The 27,188-nt window shown below is 41.0% G+C and overlaps 1 protein-coding gene across 5 annotated transcripts in view; it reads left to right on the forward strand.

Annotated features, from left to right (window-relative positions):
• LOC106805831 (CUGBP Elav-like family member 1) overlaps positions 1-14,720 on the forward strand; it is a 102,553-nt gene extending 87,833 nt beyond the window's left edge. For 4 of the 5 annotated variants that reach the window (XM_014807598.1, XM_014807591.1, XM_014807616.1 and 1 more), the window contains exons 13-17: positions 2,094-2,159; positions 3,524-3,667; positions 4,232-4,375; positions 8,211-8,340; positions 10,394-14,720. In XM_014807598.1, the coding sequence (XP_014663084.1) occupies positions 2,094-2,159; positions 3,524-3,667; positions 4,232-4,375; positions 8,211-8,338 (482 nt within the window). In that variant the 3' untranslated portion in view covers positions 8,339-8,340; positions 10,394-14,720. The remainder of the gene's footprint in view (positions 1-2,093; positions 2,160-3,523; positions 3,668-4,231; positions 4,376-8,210; positions 8,341-10,393) is intronic. The other variant, XM_014807624.1, reaches the window with a different exon arrangement.
• The last annotated feature ends 12,468 nt before the right edge of the window (positions 14,721-27,188 follow it).

Genomic DNA, 27,188 nt, shown 5'->3' on the forward strand with positions numbered 1-27,188 from the left:
CTAATAAGAAGAGAGCACAGTACTCATTATTGTATTCCCCGCGACGAAGTCGGCGGGGATAGTATGGTTTCATGTCTGTACAGCCGCCGCCGCTCGGTCTGCCACAGAGATTTTCCCTTCCGCTCTATAACTCGACCCCTAATTGATATAGCGTGACCAAACTTGGTCTACTTACACATCTTGGGGAGAAGGTGGGCAGCGCACCAAAACCAGGTCACTGCGACTTTTATTTGACCTTTACCTTGACCTTGATCATATTTCCCTTCCGCTTTGTAACTCGGCCCCTAATTGACCTAGCGTGACCAAACTTGGTCTACTTACACATCTTGGCGAGAAGGTGGGCAGCGTACCAAAATCAGGTCACTGCGACCTTTATTTGACCTTTACCTTGACCTTGATCATATTTCCCTTCCGCTCTGTCACTCGGCCCCTAATTGACCTAGCGCTACCAAACTTGGTCTACTTACACATCTTGGGGAGAAGGTGCGCAGCGTACCAAAACCAGGTCACTGCGACCTTTATTTGACCTTTACCTTGACCTTGATCATATTTCCCTTCCGCTCTATAACTCGGCCCCTAATTGACCTAGCGCTACCAAAACCAGGTCACTATAACCTTTATTTGACCTTTACCTTGACCTTGACCATATTTCCCTTCCGCTCTATAACTCGGCCCCTAATTGATCTAGCGCAACCAATCTTGGTATACTTACAGATCTTGGGGAGAATCTGTGTCGCGTACCAATCCCAGGTCACTGCGGCTTTTATTTGACCTTGACCTTGACCTTGACCATATTTCCCTTCCACTCTATAACTCGGCCCCTAATTGATCTAGCGCAACCAAACTTCGTATACTTACACATCTTGGGGAGAACACGGGGGATACATGTAGTTGGCGACAACTGCCCTTTCTAGTTCGGTATGGAACTGATAACCAGGGGATGTAAAGTTTCTTGTTATTATGCATGTTCTTCTAAAATGTTGCATGTTTAATAGAATTGCACATATTGTGAGACAAAAGTAGTAAGTGGTGTTGTCATATTAATTATCATGCAAATATTAGTTAATATTCAGCAGGCATATTTTTTAAATCTGGTTTATCTGTTGCATTCCATTCCATCCCTTATGCTTTGCCTGGTACAATTGATGTTATTTCCATTTGTTTTAGGTTTATAATATCATTTCTTAATTAGTTATCTCTACCACACTACTTCCACTGGTTCTAGGACAAATTCCCTTGACAATTTAATTACCACCATGCTATTCAACCATCCCCATGGACAACCCTGCTAGACAATTCACCCCCCCCCAAAAAAAAACAAAAAAAACAATTACCCTCTGATCAATCATCAGTTACCACGCAGGCAATTACCCTGACATATGCCACCGAACAATTCCTTCTAAACAAATACCTCTCAGGCAATTATCTCCGGACATCACATTAAACGTCCGGGGTAGTTGTCCAAGTGGTGTTTTATTTGTTTATTTGTCCTGATATCCTTCCAGCTATACGTAAAATGGCCACGGTTTTTAACATCGTATTCACAAAAGCATGGCTGTCTCAGTAGAATTCTCATTTTAATTGCTCTCTGCATCAGGCTAGAATGAGTGTTTGATGCAAGTATAGTAGATATTCTTTCTGATTCTTGATATATTCTGATTTAGAATAGTGGCCCTATAGTTAAAGTAAAATACAATTATGTTTATCTCCATTAACAAAGTACGTAAGTGAAGTTTATTCACATATGCCTGGTAGTGACATCTGGTGCTCATACTCAATGGTAATACTCTTGTGAAAGCTTCGAACTTTATTTTCTCATTTATCTGGTTTGTGTTGTCATCTATCGATATATATGACAATGCGGACATGATTAACAATTGAGTTACATCACCAAACATTATATCAAAGATATCTGCTAGTACAATTATGTGATGCTTTGTGATATTGTGTATTTCAGTGCTGTTATCTCTAATCATATTGCAGCCAGTTTGCTCTGTGTGATTATCATACCTTTATGAAACTGATCTCACATTCGCTTATAGCAAGCACTAGAATGCCTCTGTGACGTCTTTCGTTGCTGTTATGCTTTGTAGGGACTTCGAATGGGTCTGGGTCAGACACACTAACACAGGCTTACTCTGGGATGCAGCAGTATACAGGTTTGTCTAGTATACTTTAAACACACAGATTGCTAAAGGTTTAGTTGGTCTGCTGTACTGGCAGGACCCCCAACATAATGTATGCAGTTTGTTTTTGTACATGATTGTTGTGCAAATTTACATTCAGACAAATGTTTCACTGTTACACACCATATAAATTCATGCAATCACAAGAACTTACAATGCTGAAAATTTATAGTTATTCTTCTGGTAGATGGCATGCTGACTTCTATTATTTGGATACAATTGTTGTAACACCCAAGGCTTATATTTAGATGGTGGTGCAGTGATAGAAATTTAATGGTTTTTTATTCCTAGAAGTTTTTTTTTGGGTAGGTATGTATGTCACACATATATGCACGTGCAAATACCTTTATAGTGAACAATTGAGACATGATTTAAGTCGATATTGTAGATGACACCTGCAGGTATTGCTCTGGCTGAATGCTACTCACTAAGCTAATATGCTTTGCACAGTACTGCTTGAAGGCTAGTGCTGGCTTTTCCTTGTGATTGCTGCTTAATAGCATCAAGTAAAATAATGGCTAATCGCTTTGTGATTAACAGGCCGTATATTATAATTGAGTAGTATGTCATATACTAGTATATGAAAGGTCATCTGTCTTGCCCTCCTTTCGGATACAGTTATTTCCCATTATAAATACACACGTATGTATAAATACACATGTTGATGTGTCCCCACTCAAGTTAATGTGTGCATGCTGCATAACTATACAGACTATATTATGATAAGCAACATCATCAGGTAATCCCCCAGCAGTTGCTTGGGGGATTTCAACACCAGGAAACGTACTTATTCATATTTCTGAAGCTATCATTTTTATAGTGGTATAAATGAAGAAAAGTGATAAATTAACATTTTAAATCTATTAATCTTACACTGGAAATTCATAGGTATATTAGAAACTCATGGGTAAACATACCATTCATAGTGTTAATCACGTGGTTCAATGCAGGTCTTCACGTCTTTTCGCTAAATCATTTTATATTCGTGCGTTACAGATAATCGATAACAGTGTCCTAAAGAGATACTGAGCAACGGTCATCAAAATTACAAACACGTAAAAATTTCGAATTCTGATATTTCGGACATATCGTTGCATATAGCGCGTAACATCGGCGTGTTCCTTTCAACCTGTTTCACTGTTAGTGGAGTCGCTGAAGGCCCCCGCACTCTGTGCGCATTCGGCGCGCGCCAACGGCGCTGAGCCGGAAAAATCGTACACGATAGATATTTTGCTTGCATGCGCCAAATGCGCACAGTGTGCGGGGGCCATGATGTGGCGGTGGCGTGCACGTGGCGTTTATGAGTCACTGCTGACGCGTCGCCTCTGTTCTTACAGCAGGGTTCCCGAACTTCACACAGCCGGGGGTGCAGCAGCAGATCATAACAGCGGCGGGAAAGCAGACGGAAGGTGAGACAAAGTCATACTTGTCCTCCGTGTACTCCGCCACACCTGCCCCCGGCGCTGTTGCCTCTCGCCTACGTAAGTAAGGGGGACCATTCACCGCCGCGTTTTTACTTCCCCCGTGCCCCCGCGCGCCCCGTCGTCCCCTCCCGCTGCGTGAGGTGCTGTTTCTATGTCTCCTCCTGCATTGGGATGAGTTTTTAGTGTGCAGTGTGCAGTGTGCATGTAGCATCCAGCTTCAAAGCAACGTATCTCAGATAATGAGCACAGCATATTTAGCAATGCAGGTTGTCACTGTCTTGGCAGATTAGCATCTGCAGAGTGTATGTGCATATACCATAAAGGCCCACCCCTCCCACCATCAATATATATATATATATATTTATACATATATACGTGTGCGTGCTTGCGTGCAGTGTGTGCGTGCGTGTGCATATGTATATATTTCATTATACATCTATACATCATCATTTTCATGCAGTATTTATTATACGAATGTTGTCACATTTGTCAACTGTAATAATGGTTACTCGTGTCCTGTGTCATTACATCTAGACAAGAATGGGTTGACTACCTGTATGGATGATGAAGCAAGCACATTGTCATGATACTCCTGACTAGAGGTCTGTTCTGCCATTGCAGGTCCCGAGGGGGCGAACCTCTTCATCTATCATCTTCCACAGGAATTCAGTGATCAAGATCTCTGTCAGACCTTCCTTCCATTTGGCAACGTTGTGTCCGCTAAGGTGTTCATTGACAAGCAGACCAACCTAAGCAAGTGTTTTGGTAAGATTGAGAGAGCACTGCATTGTCATCAGTACAATGAATAGTCTTAATAGTCGTCTTAGTCTCGACTTATTGTTCGAGACCGTTGTTAGGAAAAATCGTAATTGTATAACAGATATAGGTGTAGAAATTAACTTTTGAACAAGGGAGTCCGTTGGACTCCCTGCCCTCTAAAAGAGGGAGTTCGCAGCAAAATGTGGGGGTCCGCAGTCTGAAATGCAAAACTAAAGCATAACAACAATAACACATGCTTATGTTGAAGATTCATGCAATGCATGTGTGCCAAATTTTCTTTGGATATTTGCTGAAAAAATACGGTAATTCTGTGAGGCTGTGCTCTGGAACGAACTAATTAGTATGGCAGAGTTTTCAGGGAGTCACATGGACTCCTGTATTTGTCAAATAAGGGAGTCCGACAGTAAATCAGGGAGTATTTGACTCCGGACTCCCGTTAATTTCGCACCCTGCAGATATAAAATTTTCAAATTTGCTCGCATATCCTACCCTGTCATAGCATCGTAACCATTAACGAAGAAAAAACTGAAATTATATAATGAAGTGTGTTGATACTATATTTAAGTTGTTTTTGGTAAAAGCTCTAAATATCATATCCTTGCAAACGTTTGCAACACTATCAATTGTTTTCTTGTTTTGATGATATATTAGCATCTGTTATATTCAATATATATAGTACTACTCATAGAAATGCAATCATCTGTTATCCAGCTGCTGTTTAATTGTAATTTTTGGGTTTAGATATTCATGCTTTATTTGTATGTTGCTCAAAACAGACCACTACTGCATAAATTTCTAAGTGAGGTTTTGTTCAGTATACATGCTTGCATTGTTGCCTGCTTTGCAAACCTTTCATGTACACTAAAACCTGGATATAAGGAATGCTTGAGAGAAACCACAAATGTGTCTTTACGTTCAGTTTTCTGTTATGTACAGGTTGTTTAACTGTACATACAATTTTCATCAGAGACATGTGTGTCTGCTACATAGGTTCAGTGGCGTAGACAGGTTCTCAGTTGGTGGGGGGGGGATGATTTCACTGTTACTTCCATCATAATCAGGAGTAGATAATAGGGAGGAGTGTGACATCAATAAACAAGGGAAATTCGTCATTTACTAGCCTTATAATACCTACGATTTACTACGCGTAACTCATCCAACTTGAGCTCAAATCGGACACAGTACATTCGCCCATCATCGTACGAAATCGTTTCCTCGTAGACACCCGCAATCCGGTGATACAGCCTAAAACGTACGACACGATTCTCCATTCTTTGGACATTAATCCAACGCCTCCATTGCGCGCCTATAATTCAGACAAAAGGCAGCAACACTGGCGCGCAGTCGCTGTGTTTGCTCTCTCGGATAGCTGAATGTGGCGTTGTGGCTCGCGGGGAGATTGGAGATCGACGCAACACTCGACGAGCTAATCATGCGGTTGGCGTGCGTGCGTGAAGGCATGCCAGCTATGTACAAAGGTACGTGGCCGTGATCATGCTGTTTGTACAGTCATAGTATATACTCGACCGCGCTCGTGATGTCCTAATCTCCCGCGAGGCCCACATGCCTCGCTGGTTAGCAATTTAGCCGCGTTAGTAGGCTGCCTTTTGTTTGAATTATTAGAGCGCGCCAATGGCGTTGGATTGATGCGCCATAGAATGGAGATCGTGTCGTACGTTTAGCTGTATCTATGGATTGCTCGGCCTGATCTACTCGCGAGGAACGATTTCGGTCACGATGAATATTTTTGTTGTATGACTGTTCTCATTTGAGCCTTTTGTTTTGGAATGAGTTACGTTTGTGTATAGTACATCGTACGCTCTCTCTCTTGCATTAGTAAATGACTATTTCCCTTGTTTATTTTGCGCTCGCTCACACTCCTCTCCTCCTCTCACTTATCTACTCCTGATATATAAGTTATATTGAAGAGTGTGCTCGAGTAGCGCACACGCGAAGCACTTGCGCGCAAAGCCTTAAATGGGTGGGGTCCAGGACCACTGTAGATCCTTTAGGACAATTTTAGAAGCTTCAAGTGGTCGTTTTTTGACGGTAATTGAAAAATTGATATTGTAAGTGCAATTTTTCGTGAATTCAGAGGTACATCTTTTTTCTTGGAATCTAAATTTGGATTACGGTTTAATAACACGCACCCCCCACACACACAACCAAGTGGCGGGATTCCAGAAGTGAATTCTTAGGGCGGGGGGGCAGAGGGCAAAATCATCGCGAGCTCAAGGGCGCGAAGCGGCCGCACTGTGTGGAATGTTAAAATTCTGGCAATCTAACAGCAATCAATTTTGGAATCTTTTATCATAAATATCAGGGTTTTTCCTCTTCAGGGGAGTGCTCCCCCTGCGCTGTGTTAGGGGGGGTCCAGGGGACCTCCCCGGAAATTTTGTTGAAAAGTAACACCTCTTCGATGCAATTATCCTGCACTATGAGGCAGCACTATTAAAACAATCTTCCTCACAATAACAGTTCACTGTTGAGTTGCAGTAATCTTTTACGCCTTTTGGGGACATCAAAGACTAACATGCCTTACTACAAATCTAGTGCTGGTACATGTACTTGTTCTTCACTGGGGTTGCCAGTGCCAGACTTACTAGGCTAAAATACCTTTAACCTGAAAGAGTTCTAGGCGGGGGGGCGACCGCCCCCTTGTGCTACCGATCCCCGCAGTTGAGACTACAGCAACTGGAATCGATCTTCCCCCTGAATTTTGATAAAGGCGTAGTATTTTTACTGAGAACCTTTAAACTGCTAAAGAATATTGGAAAACACACCAGATTTGAACCAAATAGTGCAGTTACTTTTCACCCCTAAGTTATACAAGATCCGGGAATATATTTTCCTGGCTCGGGTCCGCTCAGCACCCCCAGTCCCCGCTCCCAAAAAGTGAGATGAATTGGATTTTCCCATTCACTCCCCCCTGAAAATTCAACTATCCCACTCTCATATGACGTCTATTCCTAATTTTGAATGCAAGCAAGGATTTAAGACTTTTGGATAGGCAGTGATTAAGATGGTGATTTCGGGGATTTTGAACAAAAATCGTATGATGGGGAATGCATCCACCACCCTCTAACCGGTCTGCAGTTTCAGTAAACTTAATGTCATTCTTGGAACGACAATTAGCCATTTTCTACCAGTAGGATGTATGGTCACGTTCCATTTCTGTTAACATAACATTAGGAGAGTTAGTGAATAGCGATGACGGATTCTGTAGAATCAAATATCAGTATTTATGTCTGGTCAAATACTTAAATGTTTCCCATATTTCTTTCCTCGAAATAGGCGGAGTGATGAAAGTCACCCCACCTCAATAAGGTGTGAACGGGGATATACGCCCATCTCCCCTGCGTATCTATGCCTTGTCAGATGAACTTAATTTGATTTTTGATATGCATACAAATTCATTAATCTATCTTTGTTAGCAGTACTCTACAGCACGCCCAGAACGAATTTTTTTGGGGGCGGGTGCTAATTTGTTACGTCCTGACAGCTGGCCAATTGCAGAGCGCTCAATTTGCGAGTGAGGGCCGCGTGTCGGTAAGAACACATGCGGGGTGGGTAGTGGGGTCCTCCCCAGAAAATTTGAATTCCCTATTTTCCTCCTGAAAGTAGGGGGGGATGATTGTACACGCCATTCCCCCCACCGCGTCAATAAGTGGGGGGGATGCATCCCCCCATCCCCCCCGCTATCTACGCCCCTGCATAGGTTTGACAGTATATGTTTCAAGAAAGACGAGCTATTGTAAGGAGTCTAACTGCAAAATACATGCTGGCTCATAAATAATCGTTGCATTTTCTACCTTTACAGGGTTCGTGAGTTATGACAACGCAATATCGGCTACAGCCGCCATTCAGGCGATGAACGGATTCCAGATAGGAATGAAGCGACTAAAAGTCCAGTTGAAACGGTCAAAGGAGACTGGCAAACCATACTAATGGTTAGTATTGATGCACCCCTTTTCTTGCTGTCGGTGAACTGTTTGGCGAATGAGATGAGGAGTTTAGAATCTGGCAGCCATTCCACGTCTTTTGTGCTGAGCAAAGGCACTTTGGAATATTGAACTCTTGGCAATTATAAATGCAAAGGAAGGATATTGTCTTCGTGTCTGTGTTTTGGAATATCCTTGCGAAGGAGCCACAAAGTACAAAAGGTGAGTCTAGCTTTTGTTTTTCCAAATGAAGGTACCATTTCCATATGATGCCATGTTCTGCAATCACCGTGCAATATCACTGCATACGATCTGATCGGTTGCATTGCCTCCTCTCGGAAATGGTACCTTTTCGGCCTCTTTTCCTCACTTGAGGTTTCAGGCCAAAGTTTAGCATTTGCAGACACGTCTACATGGATGAGCAGGATGTCAAAGTCAGACCGTGAAGCATCGTCAAGTTGTACTGAAAGAAAGCAAGGACCACAGTGTGTAATTGGCTGGACACTATATAATTGTTTCATCCTTTAGCTGTATAGGAGAGCGTGTATATGTGTGTGAATGTGCGTGTGTGTGTGTGTGTGGACGCGTGTATGTGATATAGGATGTTGTGTTATTTCGTGTAATGTGTTTTGACCTGACCAGGGACTGCTTATTGTCACCTTATTTGCATATCATTGTATGTTTTGTTTTAGAACATTCAATAGCTGGGGAAAGTCCTCACTCCTCTTCCTGTAGTAGTACTGTCCATATCAATGTTGCAACCCCACATTTTGAAAAGTAAAGAAAAATGTTCCTCTGATTATGCAAATTATTCAGCAAAAAGTATTTTTTATACAGTCTTTTTTTTGTTAGACTTTAGACTTCCTAGAATGCTATGCAAGCTATTATAATTCAATTTCTTGCCTGTTTCACCACTGTTAGCTCCGTTCATTTGCACTGTGTCATGTCAACTATGACCCGTGACATTAACCCTTGTTAAGTCTTGTGACCTCTTTCTCCCTGCCTGCTTTATCCTTTATATGCTCACGCACCTAGATAGTTACTTGTTCTGTGTTTATACGCTTCCTACTACAGCCTCGTCATGTACCTGTCTATGCAATTGTTCGTTTTACTCTCTTCCTAACCTGGTATCGTATACTCGTCTAATCTCTACTGCATTACACTCTGCTATTGTCGCTGGGGTCTTACTTCCTACTCGTGTCATAGCTAGCTACTCATCTGTTCTCTCTTACTTCCTACCTTGGTTCTACATGCCTATCTTTGCATGCACTTAATTTCTACCATGTTTTCCTGTACCTTGCTTCTCGCCTGCTCTTCTCTCTTACTTAATTTCTACCGTGTTTTCCTGTACCTTGCTTCTCGCCTGCTCTTCTCTCTTACTTAATTTCTACCTTGTTTTCCTGTACCTAGCTTCTCACCTGCTCTTCTCTCTTACTTAATTTCTACCGTGGTTTCCTGTACCTAGCTGCTCACTCGTATTGCATTCTTCCTGCCATGGGTCTTCTATACTCAGCTATTTATGCTGTTTGCTCGTTCTCTACTTCTCCTTACTCTTCTATACATAGCTGCTCACTTGTCCTTACCTTACCTTACCTTACCTTACCTTATGTCTCCTCTACTTAGCTACTCACTTGTCCACCCTTACTCCTTTCTTACCTTGATATTATGGACTTAGCGATTCACCTGTTCTCTTTGACTCATTTCTTATCTAGATTTTCTGTACTTATATTTAGTTACTCACTATTTTGTATTACTTACTCCCATCTCTAGTCTTCTACACCTAACTACTGTCTTGTTCTCTTTTACTTGCCTCTTACCCTCGTGTCCCACGAATCTATCTTTTTATTTTCAGTTCTTATGCTTCATTTTCTTTCTCGTGTATCTATCAACTCACGTTTTCTATGTTATTTACTTCTTTCTTGCACTAGTCTCCTCGGGCTCAGTTGCTTGCATTCTTATTGATAACGTTCCTACCTTCTCATCTGCTTGCTTCCCTGTAGGCTGCTCTGCCGTTAGTATAGTACTTGCGTCTAATACTTGTCTGTTTTGCTGTTCTCTCTAGGTCACTGTGAGTTGTTGAAACCCCGTAGCGTCAGTTCTGATTGGTTCGTTGGCGTCTGTCCGTCGTGTCTTCTACCTGCCGTCGTCTGTACGTATGTAAGTGGCGTGTCATTTTCGTCTTGGCTCCACTGCTCCGTCCACTCGAACGAGTGGTGGAAGTGGATGTGTGGATCGGCCATTACAATATTAAGTCTGTGTGCAAGGTTATCATAAGTGTTTGATGATTTTCTTTATTTCGAGGGTTGTTACCTCACCTTTCCAACTTCTGTGTCCTATTTCTTCAAATGGTACGATTCCGCCATTTGTTTTATAGATGATGTTGAATTAGTCCAGTGTTTGCAAGTAGAGTACCTTGTGTACAGGAAAAGGCGTATTAAGACTTGTTTGATGTTTGGTAGCTTTTTATGAAAGCCTGTGGCAGAGCATGTTCTAATGAATTTCTGGAGATTTTAGTCAGGCCTGTGGCAGACGTCAGTGGAATTGAGTCAATGGAACGAGTTTGTTTTGTCCTGGGTGAGAACCAAGTTTTTTGTCTGCTGATACTGCTGGACCCAACCTGTCTTGAAGTGCAAGTTTATCGATTTCAAGTTTGAAGTTGTAATTTTATTGTGTTCCTTAGTGGCAATTTAATGGCATTTCATACCTCAAGGTGTTCTACAGTGGATTTTTATTTTGTCTTGTATGTCTGTTTTACACAATATTTTTAATTAACTTGCTTGTAAGTTTATTAAGTCCAAGTCTTAGTAAAACTTTGCGTAAATGGAGGGTTCAGTTGTATGTTGCTTAGCATAGATTTGTAAAAAAAAAAATCGATGGTTCCACCCAGGATGGACAAATTTGGGAAAAATCTATTAGTTTTTGCTTTAGCTAGCTAACCCCAATGTATAACTCGGGAGTGTTGAATGTTTGGTTCTGCGTTCGTATATGTATATGTACTAAGGGCTTTTACACGCGTCTAGGCGAAAACGTGCGTGTTCGTGCGTGAATATGTATAATGTATAACTCAAACTGGCAGTGCGTGTGTGTGAGTATGTTTCTCTGTGTAGACCAGGAATTAGTATGTTTTACGTGGACGTTTACCACGGTTTAAGTTGCATGCCTGGCCAAATTGTTTCGTGGAGTTGTGTACTAGTGCACCAAGTGTTTGTAATTAACTTATTGATTACGATAGATTTTTTCACGTGCCACATAACTTGATAAAGGCGTGAGAAGCATGCCATGGTGTGTGCGTCCTGACTTGAACTGCCGAGCAGTGTGTGTTAAGAAAATTGTCTAATCACAATAGCTGCCAGTTTGAGTTTTGCATAGCCCGAACAACCAACCAATACTACTTGTCATGATGTCTTAGAATTTCCATTTGTAAAAGAAATAAGAATTTTGTAGGAGCCGCTCATTACTGTGTTCTTCCACAGCCAGTTTATCGCATGCACGTGATATATGGATATATTTACCTGAGGATATTGCACTATTCAACGTGTTCTATATCCATTGTATCATTTAAGTTGTGTGACCTTTCGTAAGTTGTGTATCTTTGCATGCTACTATAAATTGAGACAATATGAGGTAAGAGCTATCTACTGTTTACACTGGAAATGTTCAGACAATAATATGGTCAGTGGGTTGGCGAGAAGTAGTAGACTGATATTTGGTGTAGTCTTCGTTGCTTACTGTTTGTGGTGGATTGTAATGTATGGTGTTGCATGGCACTCAATGCGGGGTTAATCGAAAGAGCAGCTCCAGACATAGTTAGTCGATAACTGGTGTCCTCTATGTTGGTGCAGTGTACTTGTGGCAGTTCTGTGAGTAGCCGTGTTTCCTCTTTATGTATCACGGGGTGAAGCGAATGTGCCAAACACTGTAACGTGTTTTCCGATATTTGTAAACCACAGCTATGCTGTGTTACATCGACATAGGCCGTTGGTTTACCCTGTCCATGGGCGCAATGCCTCAAATGCTACCTTATGTAGAAGTTCCAACACTGACAACTTCAAGTGTTTGACGTACACGACTGGCTATAGATAAATAGTTGCAGATAGTCTTCACTTTGACAATTATTATCTATAAGAGGCATTATTGTATTTGCGATTTTACATAATTGAAACAATATCTACATCACCAGCAGTGTAGCAGGTAACGGTGTGTGTTGACCTTGAAGTGGAAGGATATGTGTGTGTGTGTGTGTGTGTGTGTGTGTGTGTTTTGATGGCCTTCTTGTCAAGGGCCTGTGTTGTTTGTAATGATGTGCTATAATGAACTGCTGTATATTTAGAGATATTGTTACCTCCGATGATGGTTTGGCTGCTGGGGCTACAATTTCCGTATATTCAGATATGTTTAAAGTAGAGTGTTTTCTGTCAGTTAAAGTTACGGTGTTGTTGAAAATCTAGGTGTTGTTACGGTTCGCGTTCTTGAACATTTAGCTACAACAGTAGCCACCAGAGCCAAAAATTTCAGACATTGTGATCTTTCCATGTTCAAATTTGTAGCCAGATTATTTTTGGAATGTTGTGTCAGTGTAGACGGCAGCCGACTAAGTCGTGTCTAGGGCAGTCTTTGCTGAACGATTGGTGGCAAAATACTGGTCGGTAGTCGTCTATAGTCCAGCGAAGTTTTGAACAGGGTTGGTCGTTTAGTTTGTTTCTACAAGGCATGGATTTTTTTGTTGTTTGTCAAATGATCTGTACTTCAACATATCATCAGTCAAAAAAATTCCTGTAATTTGCCGTTTAAGTGATTGGGTGTTTTGTGTCTCTTCACAGTGAATAAGTAATGGCTAGCCGAACTTAGTTGTAGTATCACGGCGCTGTTAGTAAATAATATTTCCACCTTTAAATATATGCTGTAGATTTTAGTAACTGTTAGAGAATTCCATGTAGTGTACGCACTTACAGCTGTACAGTATTGAGGTATGGAACTGGGGCGTTTTACTCTGAAGAGACACGATTCACCGTACCACAGGTAAAAAGTGATATTTCTGTATTGATTCGCAACTGTTTTAGGTCCGATCCAGTGCCTTGTAGCATGTGTGTCACGTGGAACTGTTCCAAATTTGATAGGCAGTTTGGGCCTTGCACAGATAGCATGCTGTCATTACGTTGAGGTGAACATGATAACCACTAGAATTAATAATCTTGACACATTTGTTGTAAATACAGTCAAGTGCATAGCCACTAACAGTTCTGTATTGCTTGTAAGTGTCAAGTAGATAAGCAGTTCATCACTGTTTGCTTCCCTCTGCTCTGTACCTGCGTTCACTCCAGGTAACTTCCTATCTACCTTCTCTCTCCCGCACACTTCTCACCATCTCTGCGGTTCATACGCTCTTTCTCTCTTGCTGTGTGTGTGCAGACGGCCCAAACTTGCTAGGACAACTCAGGAATTCATGTTCGTGCTCTGTGGAGTGTTGATAGTTTTGGCTTGAGCTGTTTTGGGTGACATGTCGATAAAACCAATCTGAAGAGGTGTACCACACGGATACGTTGATGGTCCGAGTGGAGCTAACGGCTTATTCACCAATGCTGACAAACTAGCTGGTAGGCAGGCAGTTATCGTCAGATGATGACAGTAACGTGCGACTGCAGTTTTGATCTGTTATCGAAATTGCAGTTTCGGTATTTATGAGTGGCTTCATGTTCTCAGATCAGCGATGTTGTGATTGCTGCGAGCCAGCGGAATTTTTTGATTGGTTTGTTGATATTTTGGCGATAGTTGAACGGGTCCTGGTTAGCCAGCTTTATTGCAAGCTGCCTGGCTGCTGTCAGCATTGATGAGTATCATTGAGATGCACTGTGAACAAAATTAATTGCAAAAGATTATAGTAATTCTATTTCACGGCACCTACGACAACACCTTATAAGATTGCTGGATTTAATGAGTACGGGCACAAAACACCACCTAGTGTGTCACCTGGCAGAATGCTAACAAGCCATATTGTATAGGGGCTACAGTAAAGTTCAGTTTTCGGTTTGTTGTTCAGTCTTGTTTGAAACCCAGTGTTACGGTGTTAAATAAAATTAATTCTATTCGCTGCTGCGTTCTGAACATTTGTCAGTGGAATGAAATAGAACTAAGTGTGTGATGTCGTCAGGCGTTACTTCAGCGATCGCTGCCAGAGATTGTGTATGAGTGTGTGTGTGTGTGTGTGTGAGTGTGTGTGCGCGCACGCGTGTGCGTGTGCGTGTGTGTCGATGTCCATTTAGATTCTCCACAAATGGTTAGAAAACAGCAGCGATTGAAATAATTATTATAAAGAAATCAACTATCAATTTTGATTGCTAAGATACAAATATGTATCACATGGATAAATAAAAAGTACACTTAAAAATTAATTATAATGTCTACGTGTATTGGTATTTTATCGATGTTTTTCATTAGCTACATACATAGCGTACATGAGACACATGCCCCAGTAGCCGCTATCCCAGAATCAGCCTCGTGCAATCATCTAAGAACATTTCAAAGTTCCATTTTACACATAACTTACTCCATTGCTTACCAAATTTAGTATACTCATTAGGGATCGAAAGGTTCCATCTGAAGCACTAAAACATGCTGTTTCCATGTTCCTTCGTTCCCACCCCTCCGTTATCCCATTTCCGGTTCCGTTAGCCCATTCCTGGTTATACTAACCGGCCGGGTTAGCGAAAATTCCCCTGTGTGCCAGAAATACGTCGTTTAGGTTAGGTAATAATATTTGCTTTTCCATTCTATTGAAGTTCTACAAATATTGCTACTACGGCGTGATTTTATGACGTTTTCTTCTATACTAGTCGATTATAGCGGAATTATTTTCGTTATGTTACTCGTTATTAGACCTTTTACGTTCGAACATGACTGATTGAATTAGATGCAAATACAAATAAAACTAAGATGAACACTGAGACATGTCTATAGAGGCTTTTGTGAACTTCGAGGAGCATTATAAACACATAATTACATAAACGCACAAACGTACTAAAAGTGCAGATAGTAATCCCTCGCTGTATGCAAGGTATGGTTTCTTGGGATGCTTATCGTAGTGCAAAATTTTGTAACATGAACCCTATTCTCCCGTTGACTTGCAATACATAATTGGAGTTGCCTCCCTGCAGAAATTTCCTCCGCGCGTAGTCGATCCGCAGCATACACCGAAGAAGAGATCTTCCTCTCGATCTGTTCTTTAGTTTATTGGGCGGTTCTGCGGGGTAGCATGTTAGACGTTCCCCTATGGCAACCCCCCCCCCCCATTGCGTATAAGCATGGGCATGCCTAGCAGGGCGGATGGCTCATGCGCATGGGTATTTCACCTTTAGTGTTCATACGTATTGTATAGGGGGACCTTTTTTCATGAGGAGGCTGTCTACCATGGCACACCGGCCGCCCCGCCCAATAGCTAATGGAGAAGAAACGTAAATGTTATGCTGACAGGTGCCCTACAAAATATGCAATCACAGTACAAATTACTTGTCTATACTACATAATATCAGGAGTAAGATAATATAGATCTATATTATCTTACTCCTGATAATATCATGGTAAATTTTGTACGATAAAGTTTCCTTTTTGATATACGAATACTTCATGGATATATGATATATAATATTATTGCTATAACATGATAATAAAATTTATTTTAAATTTTGATTATCGTTTAATAATTATTAATAATAACATTGTAATTAATTGTCAGAAACGGTATGAGCACAAATCTTCAGTTGAACATGAGGCACGCCGCGCTTGCCTCATAGCAAATGCTATATGATACCCACGCCAAGAAAAATTATTTCGATTAATATTATGCTCTTGATATTATACGTCTGCGTCGACATTTCTGTGCTAACAGTTTAGAATTTCGGCAAGGGCAACTTACCGTGGGGCCTAATCCCGATTCAAGTTGTTATAATTTACAAATGCCATATGAGCGATTTTTTCGCAACCAGGTTGTCCGTAACATAGGGTATTACTAAATATAGGCCCTATTACCTACGGTCGGAGATTGATGGCGTTTCGTATTTGTTTCCTGATGATACAAATAGGGAAAAGGGAAATATAACGAGACGATAGAATGCCAATTCGCCCACCGCCGTGAGTAGAATAAATCCCGTCGACAGGCCGTCACCGTCGCTTCAACTAGCATCGCCAGGTGGCACCAGTAGTTTGACGCACGCATAGAAACAATACAATAGTTAGACTATACATGTAGTGTCCATATAATATTATATATTATATTGCTATTGTCGAGGCCCAAGACTCGAACCATTATCGTCTTTGCACGATATTAATTATTTTTGGCAGTTCTTTTGTTGTCTGTGCGCGTTCCGCTGTCTGTGCGCGTTATCCGTACGCGTTCGCCACAATATTCAGTAATGGCATAATTCGCATTCCTCTATGGGAACATACATGGATGGTATAATGACACCAATTGCATTCATGAATTTCCTTATACGGTAGCATAAGAAGATATGTATTGGTAGATGGTTGTCAAACGAAATGCCATTTTATTGAAATTATACATTGCAAGCAGAGAGCGCATACTCACGCACTAGTAGTGGGCTATGAAAAATGTGTAAATGCATTCCTATCTCAGTCTCTTCTAATATCTAGTCTAGCGTCTAACCTTTTCGCGGTTCCATATGATTTGGTGAGGAGCATAATGATATATAAAGTCCTTCTGCACGCATGCCCAGACTCTGTCAAAACAAATATGATTTTGTGGAAATTATACTGTTTAAACAGAGAGCACGTACTTAGCATTAGTTTGGAATTAAAAATCTATCCCAATCTCTTACTAATTATAAGACGTCGCCTCTTTCCGATTTCCTAAACATTGTAGCACGTGGTTAAATCTATTCGCACATGCATGCGCATTATACGTATGTCAAATGACAGTATATCAGTGCAATATACATTTAATTAAAAAACACATACCCACTCGTAGTTTGTAGTAAAAATTACCCATTCCAATGGCCCACGAAAATGAATGATTTGGTAGAGAATCTGCTAGAACAGGTCATATATATGCGAAGAATTCTTATCCTATAAACTTAAATAATTATACATATTCGAGATTAACTTACTTCTGGCTGGCCAAAAGACAGACAAGTTTTCTATATTTTTTTACAATTGCGCAATAAAATGGCATGGCCTAATAAATATTATTTAATGTATATATAGGTGTAGAAATCCCATCATATACGATGCGCATTTTACGCGGAATTATAAAGTTTAGTCGTAATTAATTTCTCATTTAAATCAATCTTCGTAGATGGTCCATCTACAGCTAGTCTGGTCGGCCTCAGTTAGAGTGGGAAAATTAATGTATGAAATTATTTCTACAGGACGGATGTAGATTGAGTAGAGAAGTCTCTGGCTGTCGTCAGGCTGTTGTTGTTAGGCTGACAGTCGCTGATTCACAGTTACTCGCTGAGTCAGTCTATAATGGTGTAAACATAATAAGAAATGCGCATATGTATCTGAAACATCGATAATATATAATTGACTAAACATATCTCTCCTGAAGCCATGTAGCAGACTTGTTTGCTGAAATTGTCTTGCTATTTAATGGTTCTATTTCATAGAACACACGTTATCAAGAGTAACGTATAACACAACAATAAAAGTATAATATAACTATATAATTATATAATTAACAATATAATTAAACAACTAATAAAACAATTAACAATATAATTAACAATATAATTAAACAACTAATAAAACAATTAACAATATAATTAACAATAACAGAAAAATGTAATTTTATTTATGTTACTCCCGATCTACATCGGGAGTAACATAAATAAAATTACATTTTTATACGTCACCTAGTTACGTCACCTATAATAGTCGTCCTAGGATAAACGTCACCTAGTTAGTTATAAAATTAGGAGCGCGTGGTATCAAATATGTTGTGCTCTTTATACTACCTTATTCCGGCAAAAAAATTATGTACGGTACCAACTTTGCACATCATCATGTACTGCATCATTCCACAGGATAGAAATCAGCAGTAAACTCAGCTGGACTATGTTGTAATTATACTAATATGAGATTTTGATCCATGCTATAAACGTGTGGTATTTTGTGTGGCAAATATTTATACGTTATATCAGAGTCTATCAATAGATAGTCTATCAATAGATCTATTGATAGACTCCTGGTTATATTATAGTGCATACGCGTGTACGTGGGTATGTAGGTGATACATCTGGCGGTGCGATCATTTACCATTGAGAAATTAAAGAAAGCGTATTTCATTCAAATTCACGCATACGTAAAAGTGATGTGGCTGTTCACTGTGACTATGTATTAGTTTGCTCACAGATGAAGGATGCTGTTGATTCCCAGCATTGCAACATCCCATAATACTATTACATCATTGCTCTAATTGCATGTATCATTGCGCGCGCACCTGCTATCAATATAAAACATATAAATGCCTAGTAAACTCATGTTGGTCTAGAAATAATAATATTAACACGAAATATATTACTTTCATCTGCTAAGGAGCAAAGTTAACCATTATAATACAAAAAGGTAAATTATGGGGAAAATAGTGCCTGGCGCAGTGACACCAAACGCATGGGTGATCTGGGCGCGTCCATGTTTCCGAAATCTTCAGCAGCAGCGTATATTTTGGGTGTGCGATTTTAATAAAATTACTGAGAAAGTAAGAGGATATAACGCTTGCCATCAGGCGCATATCTAGGACTGCAAATTCGTCTGTTTGGTAAGTTAACAAATTAATTTGTATGCATGTGTTGTTACCTCTAATTCAACAGAACGCGTTATAATCAACGCAATGTGCCGGCGGTTAGTGGCGTATTCCCGCATATGCCTTCACTCATCGAATCACTGGCGAAGCGTCAAATTTCGTTCGCGAATGCTAAATGATTTATTGTGATTTGAAATTCATTTCATGCTTTCAACCGTTTATTGTGTAATATTGTAAGGTGTACATCTGTTTTTGTATGTGGTTTGCCTCGCCTAATATCGGATACACTCATACAGGTGCAATGCCAGTGATAGCGTTGCCGGCTACGACGATAACGCACGTTACACCCCGCCCCCTCGTTTTTCGCATAGTCACCGCAGAGGTCCCAAGTTGGGGAAATCCAAGAAAGGGATCACTTGTGATAATGGTCCATCGCCGTTTTTTCGCGGTGCGCAAACACAGCGAAAAAGTTGTGGCGGGCTGCAACATATGTGTTTGTCGCGGCGCACCACCATTTTTTACAACGTATACATGTAAAATAAACAAAGTATACATTTGATTTGTGGCCTTTTATTGTTCGCTGTGGCTATATGCCCGGCAGCCGGCACCCCCGGATAACCCTAACCCTAACCCTAACCCTCCTGTTTACTTGAGAAATCACCGAAAATTAAAAACTGCCAGGCATTTAGGAGATCGAAGACCGTGCCCAGCAGCCGTCGGATGTTTTCTAAGTGTCGATTGCGAGTTCGTTCGCTCGGTGATCCGAAGCTAGGAGAATTGGGCTAGTTCGAATATACAGCTCTAACGAAAATCGCTTGACATTTCTAAACAAATGTAGAATACTTAGTTTGGATCACGTAAGTACACTGTTTACTTGAGAAATCATTGAAAATTAAAAACTGCCGGGCATTTAGGAAATCGAATACCGTGCCCGGCTGCCGGGCATATAGCCACTTTGTTTATTGTTTGCTCGAATCAAAGTACATCAACAACCATGGCAAATTTAGTAATTTACTGATGTAAATTTTAAAATATGGCTGAAAAATGTTTCGCGGCTTTCTGGACTTTCTGGGAAGCGGGACCAGCATGTAGCATCGGGACGATCCCGGTGAGACCGGGACACTTGAGATGTCTGCCAACGTGAGCAAGTTATATTCGTGGTGGATGTCAATGATGAATCATAATCTTCGCGTTTAACACTTTAAAGTGCACATGACAGATACAACGACATAAGTATTTACACAACCCACTGTTTATATAGCCACCATAGCTACCATTGGCATTGCAAACATCATTGCAATTATGGATTTATGTATAATACACAGATCTTGGTGGGCGAGAGTGTTGTTATTATATGGATTCTCTATCTTTTAAGGAAAATAGAAGTTCTAATGTGTTGTTTTCGTAAGGCGATATATGTACTCAATCAGCACATATCTCTTATGCTGCCATTGTGACTGTAGCAACTATTACTCATATATCTTTGCACTTAATCTGCATGATACAGTTGGATGGATAAAAACATAAAATCAGAGTGGCAACAGATATTAAGATGTTTCAAGAATGCTATTCATATTCACATTACTAGTGTTACGATCCGAAAAAGCGTCTAGAGTTAGAAAATATAAATCAAGTGAATTTTAGCTATTTAATTGTACTTATAAGGAAAAACCAGTATCATGCACCCATGTCATATAAATTTAGCATAAGTTCCTATATAGCTTTATCCAAATTTTTCATATTTGGTATGCAGGGAGAAAAGATGTTATTATTATCAGGGGTTAATTGTCATTATTAACCCCTGTTATTATTAAAATACAGAAAGGGGCCATAGATGGATCAATGAGTTAAAAGACATGGGTTTACATATTTTCTAATACATGGCCAAATAGATCTGAATCAAACAATTTCCTTTTGAGTTGTACCATTGTGTAACCCATAGCGGTAAGTTTTTACTTGGCCTGATGAGGTTTCTGTGCTGGCGTGAGAATGAGTATTTATGCAGTCCTGTTAGGTAGACAGATGCAAAATCAAGTGAAAACGTCATGACCTCGTAGCGACAAAATTCTCATTATGGAAAATAGACGGTGCCCTCCGAAGCTGTCTGCCACGTAGGAGTGACCGATTTACATGTATGTTGAATCAACAGCCGATTCTTCTTGTTTTTGTTTGTTGGTGTTCATTGGTCGTTAGTACAGCCCTACAAATTAATGAATCAGCCTAGAATAAGCAGGTAAATATCTGTAGCTGTTGTAGATGCCATATATATGTGTCTAATGTTAAAGTTTACAATTTCACAGTTTAATTTAGCAGTGAAACTCAATTTACAAGGTATTCATGTAGGTGGAAAAGCACGCTTTCGTAATGGAATTGCTACATACTCTGTGATTATGTAAGAATGCGTATACATGCGCAGGATACTTTGCACATATTTACCTTGCACCGGGTCTATTATGTATACGACTGTGTGGCCTAGCTGTGTGCATTCAGGCAGGCGAGTGTTTAGTATGCGTTCTGGCGCCAGTCTGTTTCGTTTCTCTCAGTGAATCAGCGGCTAATCGACCAGTCGATAATCATGCGAGCCTACGCTAAGTGTGCGTCTGTATGCATCCCGCCAGGCTGCAAATATTGTGTATGTCGACCGTTCCCGTTTGATGTCATCACAGGGAAATCATGAGTTATTGCTAGGCTTGGATGTAGCAGTTGCTGTAGCTTGTGCACTACTTAATAACTGATCAATGCTGTTCCTGTCCCCCTTTAATGTCTCTGTATGTGATTGCCCAGTCAGTTGTGTGTACATTCTGGTGTGTGCGTAGCTTCAGAGCAGTAATTGGTTAGGGCCTCATAGCGGATCATATGTGTGTACTGCATGCAGTTAATGGTCTGGTTGGATTGTTTTACGCAGCATAAAGACTGGAATACGGGAATGCTGTTTATTGCCTATAATCACAATCAATTTACGCACTAATTACTATGTAAATGCATTGCAATGCATTACAAGTGAGGAAAGTGTTCAGTGAAGATTTTTAATGATCGTTTGAATGGTATATCTACGTTGTTTCCATGATATGCATCAATTACAAGGTGATCTGACACGGGCTGTATCACCGAGAAGAATATTCTGATCACACATAATCACATTGTGTGGTCATGGTCATACCAATCAACGGTATTAGGCTAATGATTGTTGTGCTGGTAGGACGTAGTTTTTAAATCTCATTTTAATCAGTGCATGATGAACTGTACATAGGTTCTCATTATACGTAAACAAAACACATTCGATTATTTCGTAGATGCTAAACACCTAGGAAGATGAAAATTTTAGATTCAGCTATTGGTAAGCCTTGATAATATTGTTTATAAATATATATTGGGCCCGTGCAATATAAAGCAAGAATTATCAGTACAGGAACCAGCATGTTTGACCAATGTTCTCTTTACATGCCGGTTTCTGTGGGTCAGTTGCTTAAATAGAACTACGTGCTGGCGTGTGAAGATATTGTCTGTTATTCCTGTGTACATATGTAGTTTGGCAGATGAAAAGCAAAGGGAGAAGAGGAGGGTGAGGCGATGGAGAGAGTAGGATATTATCAAGATCGGTGCGCGTGCGGGTGCGGATTAGGAATTCTATTGAATAGATATTTGCTTGCTACATCCGTCTCTCTCTCTCTCTCTCTCTCTCTCTCTCTCGGTCGGTCTCTCATCGCTCTCTCTCTCTCGGCTCTCTCTCTCACGCGGTCCTCAGTCGTCTCTTGGTCTATCTTGTCTCCCGCGTTGCCATTTCCTCCTCTCCTTCTGCTCTCCTCTCTCTCCATCTCATCCTCGTCTCTGCTCTCTCTACTCTCTCTCTCTTCTCTCTCTCTTAACTACTCTCTCTCTCTCTCTCTCCTCTCATCTCTCTCTTCTCTCTCCGCTCTCCTCTCTCCTCCTTCTCATCTTCTCTCTCTGTATGGTCTAATCTATCTGCCTGCTGGCCTGCCTGCTGCCTGCCTGCCTGCTTGCCTGCCTTGCTGCCATGCCTGCCTTCTATCTATCGCTATCTATCCATCTCATCCATCATCTAGTGATCCAACGCATCCCATTCCATTTCATCCACTCTCTAATTTATACCTCGCTCTCTCCCCCTCCCTGCTGTCTCCCCTTTCGTCCCTCCCCAACTCCCTCCATCTCTGTCTATATATATGTACATTGATGTACATGTATATATATATATGTATACTATTCCGGGTATTCCCCCTCTCTCTATTGGTCCGACGGGTATGGTGTGCAGTTCTTGAGACAGGGACGTTGATGATGTTGTAAAGTGAACAGCTTTAAAAAAATGTTTACAATGATTAGGCCTATCTTTCCCGAATTGGCTTTGGCACGTTATAATATATATATTTATATATATATATACATATACATGATATACTTGCTCGGAGGAAAAACGCCTAGGAACAACTTTTAGTGCAAATTTAGCCCCATATATTTTCTTAATTCTATGGATAGGTTCGTAACGGAGAAACAAACAATAGTTCGTTTTTGTAGTAGATATATATATATATATATATGTATAAATATATATATTAAACACGCGATATTTAAATTATGTAAATAAACGGTGTCTGGTTATAGTTATTACAATGTTCTGTACATGTGACGTGATGCGGTATGGTTCATGCACGTGTACAGTAACTGCAAAGTTGTAGACTTTGTACAGAGTTATATTGATATACTGATAGTTTAATACAGCTGTTTTAAATAATCTAAAGCAATGACTAGTGACTACTGAAAAGCATTCATATCGGCCGATTTAAGTACCAGTGACCATTTATGTCACCATGTACTATGTAGACAAGGCTGTTCCCGGGTTGTTCAAATTACCGTATATCTACAGTATGTAATTTAGGTAAAGCTGCAGTAATGCTAATCAAACCATCGTGTATGAGGAGGATACCTAACACGTACCTTCAAAAGTTCAATGTCAACCGGCTTTGATATGGTAGCGTTCAATGCGAGTGTTCAGATACATACATGTACAGAGTGACGGTAAATAGCGGATGTGGGATTGCACAAGAAGCGGGATTTCTTGCGGTTTAGCGTACTTTCATGTTTTTGATGGTAGCTGCTGCTTTGAGGTGCCGGTTGTACGCTCGTCACCTCCGCGGTGCGTGCGCGTGCCACAGCAGATGTTGAATAGAGATAGGACATATGTATGGCCCCTCGTTTGTCACCCCTGAGGGAACGAGCGGCACGCCTGCTACTGCCAGTACAGCTACTGACAATAGACAGCGAGGCCCGTAATGTTACTTACTGTACAGGTACCGGCAGGTGCAGGGGCTAGCAGTTGTTAATTGAAATAGTCCAAAATGTACGCGAATAAGTAATTTCCTTGTAGAAGGACCCTGGCAAACTAGGCGGGGGGTTAGCCTCGCACTCATCTAGTTTTTAGGGGAGTCTGTGAATCCGTATCTTATTTTCTGAGCGGTATTTGCACCGATGATGACTGTAGTCATGTGCAACGGGGATCAGAAGTAGACGAGGCTTTTGCTCGTACATTTACTACGATGCCTTTGCCAGTATAAACTGCAGAGCATTCGTAAGAGAGTAAACACAGTGTATACATGTTTTCATTCTGTCATAACTATTTTAGACTGAAGTTATTGTACTACGTGGCCTTTTATTTTTAATAACCTTATATATTAGCCTTTTTTAAACAAAAAATTGTAATAAATAGTTTAAAGTTAATGATACTATTTTAAATCAAATGTAATACATTTTCTCACTGTGATATAACCAGGAGTAAGATAATATAGGATCTATATTATCTTACTCCTGATATAACGACTGTGATAATAGATGTGTAGTATATTAATGGAGTTTTACCATAAAAAAAAAGAAAGTATGTACATAAATATATTATAGAACATCTACAGTACTATCAAAGAGCTTATAATGATATATTATATAATCATATATATATATATATATATATAATCATTATAAGCTCTTTGGTACTATCTAGTAGTAGTGCATTGTTCTATACGATGGGTTTAAAATTTACCCATTTACTATTGACCAATCCTTCTACGAAGAATATCTTGCCCGCTATAATTTCCTGCAGTTGTCTGTAGTTAATTTAATATTAAAATAATATGCCAAGATATATCATTGTAAATATTCTTCCGGACTAAGGCGTGAAAAAATGTTGTTTTGCAACATAAAACGAAATATTTCTTCCCTCTAAGTTTAACGAATCATCGAAGCTTGTCAGTACGGAAGTCATGCTAAAATATTTCAGAAAAATTAGCTGAGAAATGGTGCGGTCTGTAAAAGTTTGCGTTAAGGCATGGTTCACCATGTTCACTCTGCTTCTAAGCTTTCTATTCGCAATCGTAAAATGTATTTGTCTTATTTGATCTGCATATAGACATCAAGATGCAGCACAGCATGCCATCGATTTTTTGGCAATCAAATGCCGACAGTAAGAAAAAAAGAAGATAAAGAAGATGTTTTTTACTTATAGTAGTCGGCGGTCTAGAATCTGCCTGGGGAGCGTGGTGTGTCGCGTGCGCTTCTGAGTGGGCTATTTTCGTGGTTTCTAGGCCATAGTGACCCAGCTACTGTTTATTTACGTTGTCAGACAAGCTAGCGATCAGTAAACACAGTTGGAGTGGTATAGTCGTGTAGCGCTGGAGTGTTGCTCCTACTGGTGTCTCCACTTATACACTTATTTAATCACTTAGTGCTGTGAGTAAGCAGATGGATGTTGAATGTTTATGTATGGGGTTAGGGTGTTGTAAAAATTCTCTGGTATCTGGTCTCTCATCTGGGTTTAGCTTGTATGTAGCTCTGTCTTAGGATAACTTATGAAACTAGCCGTAATTGCGTCTGTTTTGTCAGGTGTAGAGGGCGTGTGCATAGGGCACCTATCCGCTTTGATGCACGTATGCAGACACACGTATGGTTGCCTATCCCGGATCCTGTGTGTACATGCGTGGGTGCGTGGGTGTGTGTGTGACTGTGTGCGCGCGTGTGTGTGTGCGTGCGTGCGTGCGTGCGTGTGTGTGCGTGTGTGCGTGGGTGCGTGTATCTGCGCGCTTGCTTGTGCGTGCATGCGTATGTGTTTGTGCGCCTGTTTGTGCCAGTCTTTACAATATAAGAGACTTGTCATGTTTTAAAGACTCACTGCTTCACATCTTTAGAAAGCAAAAGCTTGGCTGCAGACTGACTGTCGCGCATACACAGGCCTTCAGTGGGAGTTGCCCTGCTATACGTTGATAGTGAGTCATCGTTTCTACCCGCAGATACGAACAAGTCAGTGCCCTGTTTGAGGAAAAACAGTCAGGGGCTGTCTACATAATGAATATATTCTGTGATATATACGGTGCGTGCGTGCGTGCGTGCGTGCGTGCGTGCGTGCGTGCGTGCATGTGTGTGTGTGTGTGCGCGCGCGCTTGTGTGCGAAAGAATATATTCATAATAATTGAAATACAAGTCAGTGGTACGTGGAATGTATACATGTATCGCCATTGCAATTGCAGACGCCATTGTAATAAATCGATAGTTCGATGTATTGTTACACTACGCACACCCCTACATGATCACTTGACAGTACACGCAATCGTTTTTACCGCTGCCGTACTAACCGCTGCCGTAATAAGACCGACAGCAGCATCCGTAGTTCGCAGCTGTGCTCAGCAATAATGTGACTGGTGGGGGACAGTCTCGTGATGTCCTACTGTGGAGCGTGCTCCGGCTCCCGCGCTGTCTCCGCGTATACCCTGCATCGGCTGTGTATTCCACACGTCGGCAGCGACGGTCGACGTTGAAGCCCACCACGCCGCGCGTGTACATGTGCCGCCGCCGTGCAACGCCTCGCAAAACTCGGATGTCGATATCGATTTTCGGCGCAAATTCGCGAGGATGCTGGCGGTGCGGCAGCAGACCTGCGCGTGTCGGGGTGAGGCGGCGTGAGGCAGAGAGAGAGAGAGGGGGAGAGGGGGAGAGAGAGAGAGGGGGAGAGACAGCTAGGGAGAGAGAGAGGGGGAGAGAGCGCGGGGGAGAGAGAGCGCGGGAGAGAGAGAGAGAGAGAGAGCGAGAGAGAGAGAGAGAGCGAGAG

The sequence above is a fragment of the Priapulus caudatus genome, unplaced genomic scaffold (genome assembly GCF_000485595.1).
Source record: "Priapulus caudatus unplaced genomic scaffold, Priapulus_caudatus-5.0.1 Scaffold7, whole genome shotgun sequence".
In the NCBI taxonomy this organism is placed as follows: domain Eukaryota; kingdom Metazoa; phylum Priapulida; class Priapulimorpha; order Priapulimorphida; family Priapulidae; genus Priapulus; species Priapulus caudatus.